At 35.4% G+C, this 24301-nt stretch overlaps 5 protein-coding genes across 6 annotated transcripts; 2 read left to right on the forward strand and 3 right to left on the reverse strand.

The window, feature by feature from the left end:
- Positions 1–423: 423 nt before the first annotated feature.
- LOC143422899 (uncharacterized) lies at positions 424–6960 on the reverse strand. Of its 2 annotated transcripts, none has more exons than XM_076893885.1 (3): positions 6811–6960; positions 2786–2991; positions 424–1506 (listed from the first exon to the last, which is right to left on the reverse strand). In XM_076893885.1, exons 2-3 carry the CDS (start codon positions 2964–2966, stop codon positions 797–799), a joined length of 891 nt encoding a protein of 296 aa, XP_076750000.1. In that variant the 5' UTR covers positions 2967–2991; positions 6811–6960; the 3' UTR covers positions 424–796. The 2 variants fall into 2 exon arrangements, with proteins under 2 accessions (XP_076750000.1, XP_076749992.1); XM_076893877.1 differs by having other exon boundaries at positions 6801–6953.
- Positions 6961–8448: 1488 nt separating this feature from the next.
- Positions 8449–14905, reverse strand: LOC143422916 (protein SPT2 homolog). Its single transcript, XM_076893895.1, has 7 exons — positions 14576–14905; positions 14319–14465; positions 14088–14217; positions 10071–10228; positions 9036–10008; positions 8686–8910; positions 8449–8599 (listed from the first exon to the last, which is right to left on the reverse strand). Exons 1-7 carry the CDS (start codon positions 14627–14629, stop codon positions 8514–8516), a joined length of 1773 nt encoding a protein of 590 aa, XP_076750010.1. The 5' UTR covers positions 14630–14905; the 3' UTR covers positions 8449–8513.
- A 657-nt stretch (positions 14906–15562) lies between these two features.
- On the reverse strand, positions 15563–16176 carry LOC143424184 (uncharacterized). Its single transcript, XM_076896094.1, has 2 exons — positions 16056–16176; positions 15563–15987 (listed from the first exon to the last, which is right to left on the reverse strand). Exons 1-2 carry the CDS (start codon positions 16080–16082, stop codon positions 15574–15576), a joined length of 441 nt encoding a protein of 146 aa, XP_076752209.1. The 5' UTR covers positions 16083–16176; the 3' UTR covers positions 15563–15573.
- An 801-nt stretch (positions 16177–16977) lies between these two features.
- Positions 16978–20047, forward strand: LOC143423891 (fatty-acid amide hydrolase 2). Its single transcript, XM_076895524.1, has 10 exons — positions 16978–17025; positions 17189–17397; positions 17471–17697; positions 17765–18094; positions 18177–18469; positions 18547–18642; positions 19015–19173; positions 19268–19450; positions 19577–19703; positions 19871–20047. Exons 1-9 carry the CDS (start codon positions 16993–16995, stop codon positions 19664–19666), a joined length of 1620 nt encoding a protein of 539 aa, XP_076751639.1. The 5' UTR covers positions 16978–16992; the 3' UTR covers positions 19667–19703; positions 19871–20047.
- A 1764-nt stretch (positions 20048–21811) lies between these two features.
- LOC143424135 (odorant receptor 13a) lies at positions 21812–24034 on the forward strand. The gene is made up of 7 exons (XM_076896036.1): positions 21812–21885; positions 22002–22310; positions 22613–22899; positions 23287–23386; positions 23453–23557; positions 23649–23798; positions 23865–24034. The coding sequence occupies exons 1-7, from the start codon at positions 21844–21846 to the stop codon at positions 23919–23921; spliced, it is 1050 nt and encodes a 349-aa protein (XP_076752151.1). The 5' UTR covers positions 21812–21843; the 3' UTR covers positions 23922–24034.
- The last annotated feature ends 267 nt before the right edge of the window (positions 24035–24301 follow it).

Here is a 24301-nt window from a genome sequence, read left to right on the forward strand (position 1 = left end):
CATACAACATGCAGAACATGCAGACGTATCGTATGTTTGAAAAAGAAGGTCTTACGGAAAAAGGAGAATATATATATATATGATGTCGAGGCACCTTTCTTTGGATCATTTCCCCTTAAAAAACCTTAACGTATACTTTATCGTGATTTGATCCTTGACGACAAAGGGAACAGTGAAAATAAGGTAAATTGGTTATCTACTTTCACACATGTAATTTCCAAATTGGTTTGCGTTTACGGTAAAAGTACAGAATTGTGGACAGAAAACCGTCTACTCGTATCACATGTAGAGTAGAGCGTAACATTCACTTTCTATCGATCATCTATCGCTGAAAAGGACTATACTGCATTTTGTACTCCGTATACGATTTGAATAGATAATATAAAGTGTACGTGTACAGGTGTAGATATACGAGCGCGCATGTAACTATGTACGTATTGGAATTTATTACGTGTATACATTATGAAATATTTACTGTGACTTCTCTAATGTATTTCTATTACATAAATAGTTTTGTACAAACATCTGTAATTATTGGTGTTTGATTTGTGAAACGTGGTCGAATACTTAAATGGCAAACGTATATACAAATGACATCTGGAAGGTAAACAACGAATAGGAACCAAATAACATTCAATCGATTGTAACGTTAACGAGATTTCCTTGAATGTCTTTTCAGCTAAAGAGCGTTATAAATATTTACATATCTGTACTTCCGATAAAATAAAGCTCTGGTTTTTATTACCACACTTCGATTATAAATATTTTAAATCGTTTCAGATCGTAACGACCTCATTTAAAAGGCGTGTTTCTCGGTGCGTTCGCGAATGGAGATTTTTTTGCTGAGAAGGGACTGCGCTTGGAGATTCTCCGTGTCAGCCATGTTCTCGTTGATCAAAGCCTTGAGAGCAGCCGCTCTACGTTCCCTTTTCGCTTGTCTTTCAGCGAGCTCTTCCATCTCGGTCTCGAGATCGTCCAAACGGGCCTTCGTCTGTTTGGCCCTTGTTGCAGCGGCGCTTGGTATCAAATTCTCCTCGTCGTTAATCAGCTTCGACCATTTCGTGAGTATCGGTTTTTCCTCCATACGATCGATCTCGTCGAATAGCTTTGAACGCCTTTTGAACATCGCCTCAGTCCCCTCGCTAATCGACTTCATCTCTTGTCTAGCCGAGCTCAGAGAACTTTTCAGCTGATCCTGCTCCTGCCGTAGAAGCCGCGGTTTCCCCAATATAGCGTCGACCTCATCGTCCAACCCGATATTGGCCAACTTTGATTTCAAATGCTGAGTTGTCGCGGCCACGTTGTTGGCAAAATTTTCAGCGAATCGACGTCGACTACGTTGACCACGGCTGTCGTAGACAATATCCTCATCTTCGGGAAACAGGTTGTCGGTAGCCAAAGAGGATAGTGGTAGTGGTAATTGGGGTGTCCGAATGGAGGGATCTAATTCGAGGTCAAGGTCACGCCCAAGGGAACTGTTGCGAGGACTGGAGAGGTCACGTGCGCCTGTAAAAACCGACATCTCAAAATATGTAGACTGTTAGGGGCACAGCTATACGTATACATACACACATTGTATTTAATTATCTTAAATATAGCCCATTTGGAACGAAACTACTGTTGCCTAAGCATCATCGTTATAGCGAGACGAGGCTGTTCTTTAAGCAGTCTGATACAAGCCGGACACATACTGCATACGCGTATAATATACACATGTAAGTAGTGTGTAAACCGAATGTGTAATCAATAAATAGTGGAATTTCTTCGTATTACGGACACGTAATCAACATGAACAAACAGTGAAATCAAAAAGTTAAGAGTGTGTGAATATTAATGTGGTTGTTTGTAAAATACGTCACAAAAGCTATATCCCAACAGATAATCGATGTTCTGTAGTCTTATCGATGGTAATAATCTTGTTGTATCGCTTTTGCTTAATTACTGTTTTACTTGCCAATGGATCCAAGCATTTGTCAATACGATTGCAACGGTATGCGGATCTAATAAGCGCAAAAACTGGTATTATTTAGATCCTTAAAAGGCAAATAATGTTATTGCATGTCTACAACAGAAATTAAAACAAAACTGTATTAAATTTATGTACGCTGTTCGTATTACTGCGTATCAAGTAATCGTCGCAGCTCTGTTTATTTAATGTTCAATTGTGGTACCTGTCCTTTAAGTACGTCTAAGCAATTTAAACAAACACAGGGACAAATAATACGTACAAAACTAAACATTTTATTCAATACGCGAGGTAATACAACAATTATTACCAGCGAAAATCAAAAGGTGAACATCGTGGGTGTGCCACAGTGTATATACACGGTGGTAAAGAATACTTTCTCTTTGAAACACCAAATCTTTCACTTCTACAATGTCGTACGAAGATGTATGTAACGTTCAAACAGTAGAAGTTCACATTATTCGTGTCACAGGATATAATAAATCATTAGACGATGCAGCTTTATGTTATGTTTTTATTTCATTTCGGTGCTAGTCCGAAAGTTTTCTCTTTTTTTTTTTTTCAATGGCTATTCTTTGCAAGGTGGAAATTTATTGTGACTGTAACAGCAGTTGTATAAAACAATCAATACATTTGATTTGTTCCACAGTTGGACTTGGACTTGAGCATGCCACTCATTAATTACCAATATAATGAAAAGTAATTCGGTTGATAATAAGAAGGGTTATTGATTACTACGTCCGTAGTAATTGGGAAAGAAGAGGGAGTAGGACAAGTTCACCCCTTAAAACCATTTTGGAAAACGACTGAAGATGTTACCGATGTCGCCGCGTCTGGCTGCAATTTCGTCGGCTAACGAGTTTCTCGGCTCAGAGAATAATGGCCGACCGCTGTACTTTCGGTCTAAGTGGTCAACCATCGGTTTGTAATACGACTCCCCTTTGTCATAGTTGCATCCGTACACACGTGTGCGCGGCCTGCTAAGAATTGGCCTCGACATCCTGATAGAATTGTTCTTTCGCTACCTGAAATCGCAACAATTAGTCATACACCTAACGGTACGAACATTCGAGTAATCAATTTGTACAAATCAAACGTCTCCCCCATAACGTATCGCTTATCATTCTCTATAGCATCGCGTTAATATTCAAGTCGCATACTCGTCATGTTTCTACAAGATCGCAACCTCACGTTGGCGCAATATTTCACTGCTGTACAGATGGTTCCTTCTGTCTCTGGCGCCCAGTGTGATACAATCATTCGCACGCAGCCACGAGCCATCGAATCGGAAGAGGTATCATTTTTCATTGCTCAGCTGTGCTTGTGTTAGTATCATATAAGGCGCCAGAATCCGACGGATTGTCTGTCGACGATTCTGAATCTCTTCTTGCATTGGAACAAATGCGAGGCAGTAATCGCTCGGTGAAGAATGAGTTGTATGAAAGACACGCGGAGAGATCATTGACACGAGCCACACGATAATACGCATCGAAGTGGTTATAACATTTATTTGATATTGATATGTTTTTAATTAACGTATTGACGTGTTATTAAAATAAATGCTGCGTAATGTTGCATTGCGATAGGTGATGAACTAGTATGTCGGTACGTTAATAGTTTATGAATATAAAATAAATGCTGTAGATGTCACGTATGATCGCGATCATACCAAAGATTCAAAATCGTGAGTCCATCGTTTGTTCTTTTAAGTCATAAATTATCATTCAAGTGCTAACGATAGAGAGAAATTATATTGTATCAACGTTTCGATTTCAGTTTTCCATTATTTCAGTATATAAACAAAAAAAGAAAAGGATTGTAGATATAATAATGATAGAACAATTTTATTACTCTTGATTTCTTATCTCATTTCGAAAATATATTGCACGATCGTTTATCTAATATTTTGACCTCTTTCTCTTTCAAAACTCATTTTCCTTATTTTTAGAGAAAAAGACACGTATTTGCGCGCGACGGATAAATTATTGCTTTTCTTTCCTAAAAATAAGGTAAACGAGTTCTATAGTTTTATATTTTTGCGTGTGGGAGGGAAAGTGATCCAAAATACTAAATAGACGTTGTTGATCACGCGCGTGATCATGCAGAATAGTTTAAAAATAAAATGGAAATCGAGAATAATAAAATTGCGCGTATGTGTTAAGAGTTTCGATTTTGAGAAAAAACGACTTCGCGTAATGTGCGACGAATATTTTACATATACGATACGATCAGCTTGTAATATCGAAGTCGTTCTCTTCAAAAACGAATCACCGCACACGTTTTTTCACGCAACACGTAAATTTTAATCAAAATTATGCATATCGTAAATGATACAAATTGCGCGTACACAAAAAGGGTGCGCACGCTTGCAATGTTTCTATTAATATTTTATACAAGATGTTAAAGTAGCAGAATCGAATAAATAATTAAAGCTACGCGAAGCCACTGAAGTCAACGGTGGTTCTATATTTCTCTAACCATTACCATATTTCTCTGTTAAAATGCAAGGAAATGTAGCGCAGCTTTCGGATTAATTTCACATATAATTGCTGAAATCTAATTAATCATCAAATCGTACGCGAATCGTTTGAACAAATTAAATTGCTTCAGTTTCTTTCACATAATTTATTATACCGTGTTTGCATGCTGTTTCATTTTCGTTGAAAACAATTGAAACAAAAGTAATGATAATAATAAATTGCGTAAATGAAAAATTGTCGATATTAAAAATCTCCACTTGCGTGTATCGTTCGATTAAATACAAACAAAGTTGTAGCGAGATTAATCAAACGGAAATGTAGCAATGTTTTTTGAACGAAAAGCATCCACTTACTATTTTCATTTTGTTATTGCACTCCACTGTCCCAATCAATCCATTCCAAAGGAAATATACAAGATTCGGAGCGCTAAATATCCCCCATTTGACTTTGCTATAGAGTTTCTAGTATGAGTAACCAGTAAATTGGAACAAGCAACTATAAGTTGCTCAAAAATAGACCATGTCTAATTTGGTGTCCGTGAACTGAACTGGCACACAGTAGTCTCAAGTCCCGGATAACCGCCTCCAATTACGAAGTACATCTCGTATCATTGTTCTCTTTTCAGAATCGTCCTTTTATTTCTTCTTCCCGTTTTACTTATTTGTCCGTCCGTCACATCTCTCTCTTTCATTTTTTTTTTTTTTTACCAAGTACTTCGTTTCTCTTACTTTATTTATTCGAAAAACAATGGAAATACCAATAACTTATGAAAACTACACGAGAACCGTCTTCTCCTCATTTCTCTGTTCACCTGAATGATGACGTGCATGGTGTATAAATAAATAACTAAGCAGTTACGTTCGGTCCAACAATGTTTGAGGAATTCACACAAAACTACAGAAAAGTTAACGTTGTCTAATTATTCAAAACATTTATCTACGATCTCAGATGTATTGTACTTAATCGCTTCGCTACTATTTGTTAAATATTGTCTGTTTTGTCAAATGTAAATGTATGTGCTTATAATTTTCTCTTGATGAATACGTCGCCTTTAGGATACGTGAAATTCCCATAGATGCAGGAAATATTAGCAATTCATGTGAGTACATATGATAAATAAAATCAATCTGAAGTGAACGTATAAATATTACCAATTCATGTAATGCAAATCTGACGTACAATGAACAATTTAATCTAATATCTACTGAAAGTATTTAAAAGCTTGTATCAGATTTTTGATGCCATCTAAAAATGGCCACAATATCGACAATACCGTGCAAGTATGTCAAAAACATAAGTGATAACTGTCTTTTTTAAATATTTATTATTATTATTATTATTGTTATTGTTGTTATTATTAATTCGTTATTGAATAATATTGTTATCATTTTTGTTGTTACTCGCGTAAATCTGAAAAGGGCTAAATTAATTATCGCAAATTACATTCGATCATTTTTATTAGGCGATCGGAAAACAATCATTTGATGTTTAATTTAAAACGATGAGTATTTATGTGCGTGTATCCACAGTGTCAGAGTGCGTTCGTTAACACGTTACATAAGAACTACCAAATTTAGCTTGCAGCATAGTTTTGGAATGATGATATCGATTTCAAAAACAGTTAGGCTGAATTATTCGATACAAATCTTTTCATCGAGATTAAACAAATTCGGGCGCATCGACGAACATTCTATTTTAACAGTTGCTATCTTTACGTTTTACATGGAAATTTGCATTACATACACAGAGCAGTTTTCGTTCACTCGATTACTGTAACAATTAACCAGTCGGTGCAATGGAGTCGTTTGAAATAACGAAGTGAATTTTAGACGAGTGAGAGATATAATAGATCCGTACAAATGGGGAATAAACCGCAATAAAAAAGGATTTCTAAAATTTTTCTAATCAAGTTGAACAAAAAATGCACACAGCGCAATGAAAAATTGACAGAATCTCAGAATCAAAACGGAATGATAGTAGATAAACATTTGAAATAGCAAGGAGAGGAACCTTTGATTTAACGTATATTCTTCTTGGTTACTTTTAACTAATTACACTTTTACCGAAACCATGCTGTAAACTTTGTTAATGGATTGCTATTGTATTTCAAAATTCATCTCGCAACGAATGCTATCGGCGTGAGTACCTAATGTTACCTTATTGTGACTCTGTACGCGCATTGTTTAAGTTTCAATCGCAGTGGCTGCTTTATTAAAGAAGATACGCGTGAAATGCGTTAAATATTGTCCAAAGAAATCGATCTAATTTATGCATCCTTTAAAATGCAACACGCAAGCATGTATAAATGCAGAGAAGCTTATAAATAGCGAGATAGAAATGAAAAATTTTTTTACCTGAACTTACAAAGTATCCTATAAGATGTTATTTCCTCGGAAGTAGCGACACGACTCTCTCGGACATTGCAACGTTCGTTATTTCCCACTCCTTTTGAGTTCTACCCCTTCCCCTTTAGAGTTCTTCATTTGTGTAACCCGTGGTAATCTATTAATTTATTTACAAGCGATGAAAGCGTTTGCTTTTAGTCTATAGATTTTTTAACAATTATTATTATTTAAATATTGATTGTCTTTTTTCACCATTTTTGTATTAAACGTATCCACTTTATCGCCATTTTTCGTTATACTTTAGTGGATAATCCGCATAACATGTAATAGAATTGCAAAAATACTACTTTTGCTGCTCTTTTCTTTTTTTTTTTACGTTTTCGACGATCTTTTTAAAATGGATTTTTGGTTCTTAATAATTCGTAAAATAAAAGGATGAAGTTGCGATACAGCAGCGAAACAGATTGTTATTTTTAAAGTCACAAAAAATGGTCTCCAAATAGATTTCAAAGGGCAGCACTACTTACATATCTTTTTTAGATTTTATCCGTGTATCAAATCTGCAAAATATTATATTATGGTTTTTTAAAGAATTTTAATGTCGAAGGAGACATGACAATTTCAATTGAATAATGTGATCCAAGTGTATAAAAAATATAATAAATTTAGCGTAGCCCCTTGAATATAGGTGAAAACTTTATGAACGGTATATATCGGGACATGGAATGCGCACATCAGTCCAGATAAATACAAACGTATTTATTCGGTACAATTGGCCCGTGATAGAACAGCACATTGTCCGAGGCAATTTGCCATACGTCAGAACGCCATCTACACTGAGTATAAATGTTTTTTATCCGTCTGATAACGTTTTGGATTCGATCTAAAACAATGAATCCCGCATTTCGAGGCAGCGAGGCGTACAACCTTAGGCACTTGGCATGCCTCAAAGCAACGCTCATGTTGCCACATTTTTTACCAGTTTGGCCTGGCTTATTGCTGGTCATCTTCTGGTCTATACACGCCTTTATGCTTTTGCACATCTAAAATTAGCGTATGAGTAACGCTAAACACCTAACTGAAATCTAATATGCAGCATTTTACGTACTTTCTATTAATTGGCATGATACATACATAACGTGTATTGTGTTAATGTATATATTAAATATCTATTAATAATCATGTATATACGTTGTAGAACTGCGAGGCGACGCAGCCTCCTTACATAGGGGAGGTGAGGTCCATCAGGTCCCTGTTATATCGTAAATATAACATCTGACAATACCATCCCAGGTCGTGTGTAATGACTAGGCGTCTGTACTTGGGTACTTTGGGTTCGTAAAGCCCGTACTGTAGATCATTTACTGCAGAATACTATAATAAATATGTCGAATGCCAATTTGTAATTAAGTCGCTACTAAGGAATAAAACCAATTTGATACTTGGGGTGTGTGTTGAGACTTCAAGTGCCAGACTTGAAAGGAAGAAATGAAGTGTTACTAAATTTGATACACTGATATTTATGTGAAGTAGGCGGCCGTGGTGCATGCGTGCTGTTCTTGTGCTCTTGCGCATGTCTATTTTCTGAAAAGTGTCTGTAGTCCTATGTTACAAAAAAAGATGTAAAAATTTTCAAGCTAGTAAGTAATAGTTTCGGTTTTATATAAGCATATTATAGTTTATTAAACAGAATTTAATAAAAATTTATAAACAACTTTATAATCACTTTTTTAACTTCTTTTTTAAGAGAGCTTTTCGCTTTTTCTCCAAAGCTTCCATTCGCATGTCTTCTAGATCTTCCATAATCCCTAAAAGCATAATTTTATTTCATCTGTCTATAGATATTCATAAAATAACTTGCAAAGCATTATCGTGAAAGGTTTATTAATGTTACCTATTTTAGTAGATACATATTCCTCCTTAAGTTGCTGTGCGAAACTGCTTTCCATAGCCGCGTCGTCGTCATTATCTGCATATCTATATTTGTTTTTATCATAGCCAAATATTTCACTTATATATTTACTATAGTCTGCATTTTCTTCTTCTACTCCATCATCAATAAAATCGTCAAGCTCAGAATCGTATTCATCTTCCAGGCCAGCTTCGTCTGTTATACGACCTGTATCATTATAAATGTTATTTTAAGAAATATTACGTTCTTGGTCTCGAATTACAAATATAAATCTGCTTCCATAAAAAAGTACGAAAGATACTTTAACAAAAACAAAATTTTAAGCTGCTTACGTTTATGATTAATTTGTGGCTTTCTTTGATCCTTCAACAAGGATACCTGTTTGGATTTAATTGGTTTTAAGTCTGCTGGTGGGAACTGTTTTATTTTGTCGTTCGAAGTCTGTGGTGGACGAGACTTCGTTATGCTAGTTGCCGGAGATTCTTGTGTATTTTTTAATAGTTGCGGTTTTTCTGGAATTTTCGTTTTTGGTACTAACTTTTCAGTTTTTGTATTTTTTACATCCTCAATTTGATTTTTGCTTAGCCTCAGCTTCTTTTTTTCTTCTTCAATGACTTGCCGCATTTCTTCCAATTTTCTTCTCTCTGTTTCTAACTTTTTCCTTTCCTCTAAAAGTTTATCTCTCTCAGACGTTTTCGAAATATTGCACTTATTCATATTGATCTTATTCGGATTAGGTTTTTCACTAATTTTTTTAGAAGCCGCAGGCTGAGGTGCTGGTACTTTCAGAGGAATTTTATTCGAAACTGAAGGAGTCGCGGTTAATTTCTCGGGTACTTTTACCGTTTTGCTATTACAATTTGTATTATTACTAGAATCTTGTACTTTATTTGGTTTGTTAGGTACTGGAACTTTCCGGTCTGTACCGTTTTGATTACCGAGTTTACTTCGTTGTTCTTTTCGTTCCCGCCATTCTTTCTCTTTCGCGTATTCTTTCATTTGTTTTTTTGTTAATAATCTTTCTGGTTCTTCATTTTTTGGTTTTACATCAATAACGATCGGTTCATATTGTTTTTTTTCAGCAATTTTTAGTAATTCCGTGAAATCAATTGGCGGTGGCATCGGTTTTTTCTTGGCTTTAGGTTTATCTTCTTTTTCCTTTTTATCATCTTTATCACTTTTACTGTCTTTCTCTGATTTCTCTGTCGCTTCTGGTTCTGTGTCTTTTATAGAAAGTTTCCTTTTTCGTCGATGACCTAAAGCTTCTTCTACTTCCTGTTGTTTTAAAGCTTGTTTCACTCTATCCTGTAATTAATGCGTTACAGTTAATTGTAAGTCACAGGACATGAATTAATAATTTTGCTTACCTTTGTGGACGCAATATCCTTTATTGTTTTTCTGCGGCAGTCACTGAAATTTGTGTTTTGTGAAGGCATATTGTTATATTTACTCATTAACTGATTATAAAATGCAGACGCTTCCTGCGAGACGTATCCATAGTCATCCTCATCAGGCTGAGAAGGACCTAAAAACAGACATAAATATCCAAATATTTAGTAGCGGCCTTAAAATTATATCTCTGTACATAATCTGTTCAATTATGGTTTGCGCAATAATAACTTTCATCTTTATATTTAAGTCAGTTTTATTTTCTATGTAACCAGAATGGCATGCCAAAATAATTACTTCTCCCCCCAAGATTTAGCTAATGATTCTGAGACCATGGCTAACAGATTATCTGTTAGCTATGATACAAGAATTGTGACCTCGAGGTATCCTAGGGCCAGGAGGGAATCATCCCTACTTGACCAGGTGTTTATAGCTTGCATAAAGAGAGCCATCAGGTACCCACTAGCTAAGATAGGCAACCCTAGGAATACCTGGTGCTAAAGGAGGTCTCATTTATACTTTCTTCTCCAAAATGAGGCCTCAGACAGGGGCTGTGGTGTTTAGATTGTTATTAAACATATTTGTTACATTTCCCAGTCCCTCCCCAAGTGTCGGAGGCAGACTCGCATAGGGAGTTTTAGTCAATATGAATCCGGAACTACCCCGATTCTTTTTTTCAGAAAATAGAATGTCTATGAGAATTTCCATCTCCTTCGCATAAAAAGAAAAAATCAACCTTTATCCACTGGCATAAAGAGGAATGGTAATACACAATACATTTATAAAAAGCAATTTATTTAATAACTTTTAACAATAAAAAATGTCTTGTAATAATCCGATGGTGTTCCATTGCAATGAATCAGTTGAAAGATTCTACTCTTCGTACAGTTTGCAAGTTCTTCTCATTATGTTTTGATATCTTTCCATTGATTTGCAATCGTTGCTTTTAATTCTTAACAAATGTCAAATATTTCTTATTATCTTGATAAAATCAATTGTCTTGAGTATCCATTGTATTTCTTATAGCGACAATATTGTACTTGAGCTATATGACAGAGACTTGAGTATTACCCTGTTGACATTTGAACAATATCGTATTACGTTCTTACCATCTCCGGTTGTCATGAACATAATTAAAAGCTTTCCAAGCTTCTCAACTTCTTTCTCAAATCTCAATTTCATCTTATATTTTATATTTTCAAGGTCTGTTACAAGTTAAATTGTACTCTTGAGCTTAATAAACTCCATTGGTTCAATCATTTCACGTAGCAGAATTTAGCATTTATGTAGTATTATGATATAATGTAATAGTGGAATATTGTAAAAGTCTCTCAGAAAAGCCCATCGAAACATATCGAAGCATGTGGAGACGACAAAGAGTATCGAACGAGACAGTCTGAAACTGTATGTCACAAATATAAGAATATATATTTTGTGAATCTCTTATTTCTCCATTTACCATGAATGATGAATAATTTGTGCAATACGATATGCACAACATTGCTTCGACACAATTTGATACATATTGCTATAAGTTGTCTGTTCGAACTACTACTGGAGCTTTATAGGCCACTCTAGTACGCACTCTGTGACTGATAAGTCCTAAGAGATGTGTGAAACAAATACTCAAGGTTGTACAATGTAATTGTAATTACATAAATATTATAATCATAAAATGTGGATATTAAAAGAACAGGCAACGCCCGTGCGAGTGTTAAAACAATATGATATTTATGTAACAAGGGGGGGAAGACTCAAGATTGTATTAATAAAATCAGAAAACAAATATATATACAGTATTTACGAATTGCACTGTATATATTTCATTGTTAGATTTAAACAAATCAGTTCAAATGTTAGTTCTTAGCTATTATTCTTTTGTTTAACATAGGATCATGCAAAAACATTTCTTTCGGGTATATTCCAGGTCCATATTCCCTACGGATAAATTTGCACATATATAAATGCCTCTTTCTGAACTTGGTCAGGCATTAGAATTGCGTTGAAGAGCTTAGGAAGATTCTAGAGCTGGTTCGATCAGCGTGTGGCTTCCTAGAAACGTAGCGCTTTGTGGCACAATTCGAGAGAGTTATTTAAAACTTATCAATAGATATACACGTCTATCTAAATATTTACACGCACGCTACATTTTCCCCTGCTTATCGCGTGTTTGAGATATTTGTTTCAAAGTCTCGCTCTTCCCCCGTAGCTGTGACAACAAAAAAGAAAAAAAAATATATTTCAGTTCACACCAGAGATTTTTTATTTGCAAAATTTTCAGGCAAATTTTGTCTGCATCGCACTGATCATGAAATGCTTTCAATATTGAAAGAAATAAAAAAGAAGTTCTTACAATTGGTAAATTATCACACTACAGTACTACTTGATAAATTTTCATTATTATTATTCTTATTATCATGATAATTATTTCCTAGATTTTCATTCAAATCACAGTACATAATTAATTATCTTAAAGATATATATTTGAAATAAATATATAAGGGCCAATAATATTAATCCTTATATGTACTGAATGTAAAGAAAAACTTGATCAATGATGATAATGATGATGATGATGATGATGATGATGATGATAATAATAATAATAACAATAAAATAATAATGATAATAGTCAACCAAGAGTCTGCCCCCTAGACTATTCTAGAATTATATTTACTCTGACCTTAATTTGCTCGGTATCCTCTGCCACGTAAATCCACAAAATCCCACTGCCCTGTCGGACCGTGGAAAAGTAAGAAGGCATTGCGTTGATTGTATATATTCATATTCAATTACCTGCGGGCAAAAACACTGCCCATTATGGATATAGACTGATACTGCTAAATACTCGTTAATATGTAGATCAATGATCACACACAGGATTGTATTACTTTTTCCTCAGAACCTACACTTTAACCTACGCCAACTTAGATTAAATTGACGAAGTAGCAACGTGAATAGCACTCTTCTACTACTTTGAAGAAACGATTACGATACAAAAGGAAACGAAACGTTAAGGATATCATACATACATACATATGAGTGCGTATATGTACAGGCATAGTTGGTGTTTTTTACATTAGTCTATTTTCTTTAGGGTACCCAAAGTTTTTTATCGAACCTTATACTTCTTAAAAGTATTAGACGATTGAAGTTTAGGGATGCTACTTCGAGTCTAAGAATTATCTGGTTCAGAAGTTATTCGACAGAAAAGTTTGCAAATTTTAGAATATGCTAACGGCAAGTGTCCCATTTTGGCACATGCGCACAATTAACAATTATATAAATTTATAAATAAATACGATTAGATTATACAAAATTGGATACAGTTAGATTATTAGGCGCAAATAATTATCTAATCACAGCTTTTGATTTTATATACATTTAAAAGAACAGAAAGATATGCATAAATTAAGATATTGTCCACACCAATGTCAATCTTATCAACTTTTATGCTAAACTCTATAATCGGTCGAACCATACCTTAAACCAGATAAATCCTAGATAAAACAGTGTTGTAGAATCCTGTTTGTCGAATACTTTCACAGAATATAAAGATCAATACAGAAATTTAGTCGGTATAAACATATATATGTATATAACATTGTAATAATATTAATATTAAATAAAACTGACGTACATATATTATAAAATAAAATATAGAAACCCTAATTTTTTATTTCTTTTACCTGCGAAAAAAAAAACATGGGCTACAAGTGTAATGAAAATGTTGCTTGTAATGTGGCATTAAAAACAAACTACGATAATGCAACGATATAAGCAATTCGAATGGAAATCAATACCTATACCTCTTAATAATTACCAAGTACATCATATACATATGTTGTACTTTCTCTTTAAAACTTTACTAAAATGAAAAACATACATAAATGGATCTAAACACATTTGTGATACATTATCATAAAAAAATTTCTCGAGTATCTCCTAGAATACATTTTAAGAGATCGGTTTACTTATGTAACAATGTTTCTTACCTGCCATAGTAACGGCCGTATTGTCATTGTCAACCGCATCTGCCAATACTGATTTATTCGCAGCCTTACATACTTTTAAATGCTTGTTTATTCGACTTTGGGCTTTGTGATCGCGTAGCGCTAATAAATTCTAAACACAGAGAAAGAACAACGATAAGGAACTAAAGACCATTCCACGTACTTTGTCAGACATTTAAGGAATGAACTGTAATTAACTAAATCATCCATTACCTCTCTTTTTCTTTTCTCTTCTAGAGCTTTCCGTCTCTCCTCTTCCTCTTTGCGAGCTAAAAATTTCTTAATATTTTCCGACAGCGACTTGCTCTGTTTAGTCGGTTTTTTGGGTGGTGCGAATTTCGTTTGATAGCAGGCGATCGGCTATTTGTGGGGCAAAAATATAATCTCGTTAGAGCGAACAATTTACATGGACCATTGTTAAATTACATAATAGTTCCAAGTATAATTAAAACGAAATAAAAAGGACCAACCTGCTTGCTATTCTCATTTTTCTGTGCTACACTCAATAATGTACCAAAATCCATTGTAACAATAAGGCAAGAGATGTATATATATATATATATACGTGTATATATATTAAATTATAAGTATCATAGCTCTTAATTTTACATGTTCGATTTACAGTTCTGTATGTAACTATGATTGTTCTAATGTATCTCGAGATCCTTACACGCTTTCAATCGAACACTTGGCACGTATGTACAAATTATTGGTGAAATAACTGGGAGCGCTGGAAGCGTTAACATGGCGGACTGCGTAGGACATCTATTGTACGGAGAAGTTGGTACACACCGGCTTCATCGATTCAGCCCGTTCGCCTGATACAAGCCTGACCAATGAGGGAATGATAATATTAAAATTAACGAGACTGTCTGTACATTGAGTCGATGCGTTTGTTTACTATCAGAATGTTATTATTTTTATCATTGAGAACCTTGTACCGTCATTCCACAGGACGAGTCACTGAAGGCAAAATTTTGCACGCAAGAGTTAACAGGAATTAGTATTATTATTAGTCATCGTACTACTTTCTACCTGCAAAATTTTATTCATGTTATCCGTCGCAGAATCTTTAAAAAGAGTGTTCGAATTGGTCGCACAGTGTTATCGACAGTTAATTAATTTATCGATGGACCAGTGGCGCCATCTGTGTGAAGAGTGCTCAAACTGGTCGCACATCGTTATCGACAGCGAAGTGAACTTTGGAAAACTAGTGGCGCCATCTCTGAAGAAAGTGTTGAAACTGATTGAGATATAGTTTCAATGTTTCTCGCAGAGATGACGCCACTATTTATTCGATACTTTACTTATCGGTCGATAACGATGTGCGACCAGACAAGCACTTGTGTTTGTGTACATGATTTTGATAACTCAGATTTATTGCTTTATATTAATAATTACTGTATGGAAATGAGTAAATCGTTGATAAAAACCGTAAATACAATATAATTATCAAAACATATAAAAATTATTTATTTTGCGGTAACAACAGTATGTTTCTTAATATTATATTTGTGTCTGAATGTTGACTACCGACACACGTTTTGAAAAATTGAAAAATATTAGATAAATTGTCGATATTACTGTACAATGTGAGTATGAAAATGTAACGCCATATTAATGGTTCTATGTCCGAGGAGGACTGAAGTAATAATAACAGTAGGTTTTTTACAGTATCCCAGTTCCTTTTATTGATGTGCGACTTTATTTCGCACAGGATTCTATGCTTGGATAAACCTCTGAAATATTGCTCGTGTCTTTTATAATTGTGTACAACTTTACAGTGAGCGTGAATGCTTTCCGATTTTTCTGCTTTTTCCAATTTAGAATGTTTCTTCAGTTCATCTTGTCGATGTATTCGCAGCGCTTCTATAGCTTGATTCTGAAAACAATTTAATCTTTAACACTAGACAATACAGAATTACGATGAAAAATCTCACTGTCACATACCACTTTTTTCCGTTTAATCTTTTGCATTTCTCTTCCTTATTTCTTCATACAATTCAACGCAATCGTTATAGTCTTGAATACCATTTATTATAGTGTATCTCCTGTTAATTTAAAGTGGATGAATTAATATCTATAAAAGTATGTAATTAGACAAAATTTCACAAATTTTATGAAGTCCTCATTTATATTAACGTAAAGTGACCAGACATTCCATATTTAGTTTTCTCGTCTCCACAATGCGTTCCACATCGGACAATCTTTAATCTATTTACTGCCGACTACAAGATATCTCGTAGCTTGAAGTTTCATGTTTTCTTTAAAATAAATCTTGACACCCAGTGCAACGAATGGGTTAATCCTTTCGATGAACAAACTTTCTGTTTATTCATTATTCAGACTTCTTACAGAATTAATGTTGATGTTGACACTAGCTTAAAAACATTGAAGGTTATGTTGCGAGTGAAATGGAATCTCTTCAATACTTAGAAGAAATTTTGTAAGAAACACATCAGAAAACGATGAATTATTGAAAATATTCATATTTCAGAGAAGCACGAGCGATCATACCTTCATCTGCTACGTTCATTTTAATTTTATGTACGACTGTTATTGTTCCATTGTTCCATTACGATATGTACACACGATAATAAAAAATGAAACATTTTTATTTTACTCGTTTCGCATGTTCCATTGTGATATATCCGGCCACTTTACGTTAGCATAATAAAATTCGTAAAATCAACGTAATTTCTACCTAAAATTTTTTGTATACACCAAGAGCGATTCTGTCGCGTAATCGCACGCGCCGCCATTTATGTTTTGCTCCGCTGTGACGTTGAAAACACCGGACCTAGATAAATGGTGCTGAGTAATATTTTTAATTACAGCGCAACAGAATTGTTTAGATAGTCGCGGTAATTATACATTCCCTATCAGCATGTGTACTTCAGCGAAAAATTCACGGACTCAGGTAAAAATAATCCTATTTACGATTACACGATAAGTTGCACGTTCGATGGGATGTGTGTGCGTTAAATACGTTATTTGTGATGGCACGTTTCATTGTAAATGTACTAATTATTCCTATTTGTACGAAATGAGGAAACTGGTTAGAAGACCTTTGTGTATTCCAGGAACAAGCCGCAGAGCCGACCATGTTCGAAATGTTAACAAGAATTATAGCGCAGGTCTTCAAGTGTTTGTTCGTTCAGGTTCATGCAGTGTTTGACTGTATGATAGACATCATTTTTGGATTGTTTTACAATTATAATGTTGAAAAGTTGCCACCGATCAAGAATAACTTGTTGCTAATGAGCGCGTCTGAATTAGCAGAGAAAATCAGGTATGGTATTATCTTAATTGTTTCATTCATCGTTCGACGGTATATGATTGAAACGTACAAGTAATTTTTTTAGAAAGAAGGAGGTATCATCTGTGGAAGTTGTAACAGCGTTTATAGAAAGAGCGAAGGAGGTGAATAAAATAATAAATGCTGTGGTAGAAGACAGATATGCAGATGCTTTGGAAGAAGCAAAGGAAGTGGACAAACTTCTGGAAAAGATGGAAAATGTTGATGCGATAAAGAAGGAGAAACCCTTTCTGGGTGTTCCTTTTACAACTAAAGAAAGTAACGAGGCAAAAGGTGACTACATTTGTACTTCTATTTTGATGGTATTTTATATTAATTATATAATTTTTTTATTATTTAGGTATGCTTCATACCATGGGTTTAGTGTGCAGACGTGATGTTCGCTCCCAAGAAGATGCTACTGTAGTAGGTTTCGTAAAAAATGTGGGTGCTATTTTAATAGCAAAAACAAATGTCCCTGAACTAAACTTATGGACAGAATCACGAAATAATTTGTACGGTCAAACTTGTAACCCGTATAATAGTACCAGGAACGTTGGTGGAAGCAGCGGTGGAGAGGCAGCAATTATTGCTGCTTGTGGGTCTGCATTTTCTGTTGCCAGTGATATCGGTGGTTCTACTAGAATGCCTGCTTTCTTCAATGGAGTTTATGGATTCAAACCAACTGGAGGTTTTAATACTTCATATGATTTAGAAATAAAACTATTTCTTTGCACGAACTCTTGATATTAAATAAAAAATGAAATTTTTAGGTTTAACTCCGCTAAAAGGTATTGGACTGCGACAAAATGATTACCCTGATTCAATGGCAGAAGCAGGTCCCATTTGTAAGAAAGTAGAAGATTTAATACCTCTTTTGAAAGTTATGATTGGGGAAAAGGTATCTTTAATTAAGCTCGATACAACTGTGGACATAAAAACTCTTAATATTTTTTACCAAGAAAGTTCGGGTGACATAAGAGCAAGTAAAGTAAATTGCGAAATGAGAGCTGCTCTTATGAAAGCTGTGCAGCATTTCAAAGAGATTACTGGATCTGCTACAAAAGTAAATTTTTACGAATTTTATGATTCTTTCAAATGTGAGATATGTACATTTCTGAAACATATTTCTATCTATTATAGATAAAGATACCTGGTTCTGAATACAGTTTTCGATTGTGGAGATATTGGATGACCCAAGAAGATTTTGATTTCAAATTAAGTATAACAAATGGAAAGGTATATATTTATACGTTTTTCCTCGATATATTTACTACATGTATTTATTTACGGTATCTAGTAGTTCATTAGTTGATAACTAAGTGCGTAATTATTGATAATTGGTGTAAGCAAAAGGTAAGGATATACTATATTTTTTGCATTATCTTTTACACAACTAAAATTTTAATGGTTTTGGATGTGTATTTTGTATTATTATTCTGTCGTGGAGTAAATGATTGTTCGAACCCAAATTTTCTTAGAGATGGGTCTAAGTTTTATTGTTAAATGCACTTAACACTGCAGCTTATATTGGTATATAATATCCATAGAGATTTTAGATTTCTATTATATTAACAATATATTAATTTATATGAGTACTATTCATTTTAGTACCACACGAGTGCTGTTGCAGAATTGTCAAAACTATTGACTGGAAAGTCAGAAATAACATTGTCTGCAATTCTTAAATTAGTCGATGAAGATTTATTGCCTAAAGAGAATTCTGAATGGGCAACTGAGATTACTACAAACATGAAAAACTATTTGTTGGTAAGTCAGTCCTAGTTACAATTGAAATTATCTATGATGTCAATTTAGTACTGGTCATTTGAGTTTAGAGTTAAAAATATATTCTTATCTTTAGAGCAAATTGGAGGACAATGGGGTACTATTTTATCCATCTTCACCTTTCCCAGCTAGTTACCATTATATAGCTTATTTAAGACCCTTCAATTTTGGTTACTGGTGTCTCTTCAATGTATTAAAGTTTCCAGTTTGTCAAGTGCCTCTTGGTTTAGATAAGAACGGATTACCTGTTGGAATACAGGTAAAGAGAAAATTATTAGATTATTGCTTTCTATTTAAAAATAATTTAAGTTTTACAACAGATGAAGGTTTTTAAATGTACTTCTTTATTAATTAATTTACTAATTTTCACACTGTTTTATTTAAGGTTGTTGCAGCTCCCTATAATGATCATTTATGCGTGGCTGTAGCACAGGAATTGGATAGAGCGTTCGGTGGTTGGGTACCACCAGCTTAATTTGCCAAAGCATATTTTGTAATAACAATTAATACTGGTAAGGTGATGGAAATAAGAAATATTTCTTATTATGTATTACTTAACATGTTAGAAATTGATAAAATTTATAAGGTGATTACATATATGACTACTGGGAGAAACTAATTTAATACTCAGTTTAGCATTATATTAATTAATTACAAACTTTTACATACTTTTTTTCAGGGAATACGGGCCTGCAGTAATTAAACAAAGTATCTAATTCTATTTAAAAAAACTATATGATCTTTCAGCCGTCTTCTACATGTTTGCATATAAGAAAGTAACAACAAATTATATCTCCTTTAAACAAGAGTAAGTTTTATTGAAGTAATTTTTTGTAAATTTTTTTAGTAGTGGATAGTTGGGTAGATAATTGTGCGAACATGTTGTTTTTGTAGTATCATTTTTCTATCTAATCTAGCTTTAAATTTAAGAGATATGACAGGTATAACATAATAAAATATGATAGCCACCAATGTCTCGAATTGTTAAGGAAGCCTTGTCAACAAGGGAGATCTATCACTGTGCAAAGATATATTTGGAAAGAGGGTTTTGTTGAACAAGGTTCTATTGATTATAAAAGATATATTGTATCAGCGACTAATGGTTATATTTGCATTATGAATTGTTCTGTAGAATTATTATTATTGTTACATCTTACTGTTCTAATTTATCATTACCATTATACAATCCATAATCATCTCTTGCTTGATCATTCAATAAACTTATTTGTACCTAAAGTTGCTTTGATAGTTTTAGGATTCAGTCTACAGTAATACAGTAGTCAAACAAGGAAGTGACTACGCAGGGACCCAACCACGTAGACGATAATAATCATCGCTTAGATTTTAGTACGCAAGAAGATAATTGATAATTAATCTCTACATCTAAAATCTCTCTGATCCTACCCTAACTTTTAAAACCAATAAAACTAGGCGATTACATTCGTGAAAGAGCTTTCAGTTTATATTAATCGTTCATAGTTTAGAAGGGTAAACGAATGAAAATTTTATTCGACGTTATTAAATCTGATTTAAATTTTATTTAGATGAGAGTGCTAGTTTTAGAGTTTTTCATTTCGTTCATGTTGAAACTTATCAACTTGCAGATAGACATCACCATCAGTCAGTAATGCTTTTCTGGTTTTACCATTATCGGGTCAGTAGCCGCTCTAAGATCCTTCACCATATAATTTTAGTTTCGATCATCCTGTGCTGAGTCGGTAATGTTGCGAGTTAATCGTTAAAATGATCTGGAAATTTTAGAAATCTCGAGTAACAAATAATAGAAATATATTGAATGATTGGTTCGTTCTGTATCTTGTTTACAATTTTATTATTTTAGTAACAGTATAAAGAAGAGAAACGACGGACGCTATATAATCCGTTATCGATAGAAGTTTAGGGTCTGATTTGTAAGATGGCTCTGCCTCTTCTTTTAAACCTGCGAAAATTTAAATATTTGAATTTATGTACTTGGAAATATCCATACGTATAACGTAGCAATTATAATAAATACATTTAACGTTACTCGTTATTATATTTAACAGTTATAGCTGTACTTATGTACCATTTCCGGTTTCGTTCTCTTCGAAAGTGAACAGCTGCGATAAAATTTGTATACGCAAGTAAAAAGCGAAAAAAGAAGAGAATAAAGCAGAACTGCAAGTAGTCGTTTCGATACAGCCGGATATTTTCTCGAAAAAACGGTTACGCTCCTACGATTTAACATAACTTACTCTGCCATTTCCAGCGGAAAGAACTTCTAAACGCTACACGTACTACTTACGTACAGAAAAGTTTCAATGACCGTGAATTATCGTCGATCCACCTACCACGATGCAATAACTGTTATTCATGTTACCGATCGATATCCCATTCAATTCGTTTGTAGGGACGATTCTTCGTGATTCCTGCGGAGTACGCGTTCAGATCTCTTGACCGCGAGTGTCGTAATAATCCCAGCGAATCCGTCCCAACACAAGTTGCTCGATTTAGAAAAGAGACGAGTTCGTTTAAGAGTCTCTACCAGTGGAAAAAAAAATGAACACCAATCTGTTCAACGACGAGGTGTACGACGAATTGATCAGACCAATCATGATGACCGGGAAAATAATTTCCATTTGGCCATTGGCGCACGATAGCGGTAGAGGAGCGATGCTGTTCAGAAGATTTCACCTGTTCTGCATGTTTTTCCTAGTAAGTCCCGTGTTTGTACGAAGCTGTTAATTAAATTTCGTAGACTCTGTGGCGGGGCGAGAATTTTCGAACGTCCAGAGAATTAAGGGAATCGTGTCGAAGGGCTCGGTTTTCAGGTGGTGGTGATGTCCTTAGCGGTGACCGCGGACGTTGTCCACAATCTCGACGATTTGGACGAGGCGACCGAGTGCGCGTTGATCTGCACAGCGTTTTACCTCTGCGTAGTTCGCTTGCTGGTCTACACGGCCCACCAGAGGGACATGCTTTACGTGGTGGACACGATGAGAGCGGACTGGATCACGTCGACCGTGGAGGATCGCGTAATTCTAGCGGAGAAAACGACGTTCGCGTTCCGTCTGGCGAAATACTTCATCAGCACCGTCGCTGTGACCATTGTGATGTTCATGTGCATCCCGATTTTGGAGGTGGGACCGAGAAATCGTTACCAGTTGACTTTCCAGTTCGCGAAACGCGCGAGACTTTTCTGATTTCGTACTACGCGGGCCTGATCGTCTGGCCTTGTCCAAAAAAGGCCAAAGTAGACTTCTCGCTAGTGTTTAAGACACGAATGAGAGAGAATGAGTGAGAGAGAGGATGCGAACAAGGATGGAATAGGAAGTCGTAGCGAGTTGAAGCTTTGAGACTATTAACGGCTATTACTATTATTATACACTATTGACGAACCTTAAATCGAATCAACATCTAAGAAACATATTTGTTATTGCAGATATACGTGATCGGAGTCAGCGACAAAGTGCTTCCATTTCGTGGCTACTTTTTTATCAATCAAACGGTGTCGCCTGTGTTCGAGTTCCTCTATATCTTTAACGTGGCCGCTGGTGGGTTTGGCGGAAGCATGATCGCAGGTGCTACCAGCTTCAACCTGGTGGTAATAATGCACGGCTCGGCCAAGTTCGCGATGCTGCGGCGAAGGCTGGAGAACCTGAGCGGCGAGGATCCTAATTCTACTTCCATCCTTGGGGACTGCGTGATTCGTCACCAGAAAGCTATAGAGTGAGCTTCCTTCTCGTTCCATCACGTATTTTACGGTTTAATTCAGTGGCGAGGCAACCTGATGCTCGCCCAAGCAGCTTGTATAAACTCGCTTCGCGCTTGATAACAATCTGTAAACTAATTTTATTACTAGATCTAATGGTTTCGGTGGATGTAGTGCGACAGGTCGCTCGTCCACTGGTCCAACCGTTCGCAACTAGAATTTTGTTCGTTCGTGGCCAGAGAAAGTTTATACTTCTGCAAGCTATGCTTTATGTAATCTGGAAACTAAGCTGAATATTAATAATCGCCACAAGTAGACGTAGAGTAAAATTTTCCGTTCGAATCGATAACGTTTATTAATGAACTGTTCCTCGTGCCTGTGCGCGTGGAACAATCTGTTTTCAGGTACGCAGATGCACTGGAGAGGATCATAAATGTTCTGGCTTTGGGGCAATTCGTCATTAGCACCGGCTTGATCTGCTTCGCGGGATTCCAGATCACCTCGGTGGGTCCGCGCGCGTCGCTTGCGCTCGTAAATCGAGATGTTCCCGATAAAAAGTAATCTTTCCAGATGATGGAGGACAGGGGACGTCTGATGAAATATTCGACCTTCCTCAACTCCGCCATCCTCGAGCTGTTCATGTTCAGCTTCAGCGGGGACGTTCTGATAAACGAGGTTCCGATTGAAAAGTCTAATCTTGATTTTGTTCAGGGAGAAGCGTCTTGAGATTGGAATAAAAAAAAAGAGAAAAAAAAAAATTTCGCAGAGCGAGGCGGTGGGCGACTCCGCTTACAGCAGCGGATGGATCGGTAGCCGACTCTGTCAGAGCCTTCAGATTATGATGATGCGCTCGAGGACTCCCAGCAAGATAACCGCAGCGAAATTCTACAGCATGTCGTTGGAAAGTTTCTCAGCGGTGAGTAAAAATGTTTTTCATTGCTTTTTTCTTTTTTACGAACTTGTGGAATTTTATGTCTCGCAGGTTCTGAGCACGTCCTTCTCGTACTTCACGGTCCTCACAGCCGCCAAAGAGGACTAATGGCCATATCGAACGAACGTATACATAGATGTTTGTGCGATATACTACGCTCGGGACCGGCACGTAAAATAAATGTATTCTTGTCTGCAAGTAATAGCTTCGAAACGAGGAAGATCAGAGAGATTCTAGCGGAAGTTTCGAAGTACTAAAATAAAATAGTATTACAGTTGGAAAAAAACGTTTCTCAAATATTGGACGCGCAAATTTGATTAATTATACGTCGATGCAGCGCTTAATTTATCTGTCCGTTCACTGCTTGCTCGTACGTCGAGAAAAGAAATCCGTTCTCCTTCTTTTCTTAAGGGCACACGACGCGATACACCGTTTACACATTAAACAGACTGTACACATAGACGTGGCTACACGTCAGGCTCATAATC

This window comes from Xylocopa sonorina, chromosome 1, assembly GCF_050948175.1.
Source record: "Xylocopa sonorina isolate GNS202 chromosome 1, iyXylSono1_principal, whole genome shotgun sequence".
Lineage (NCBI taxonomy): Eukaryota > Metazoa > Arthropoda > Insecta > Hymenoptera > Apidae > Xylocopa > Xylocopa sonorina.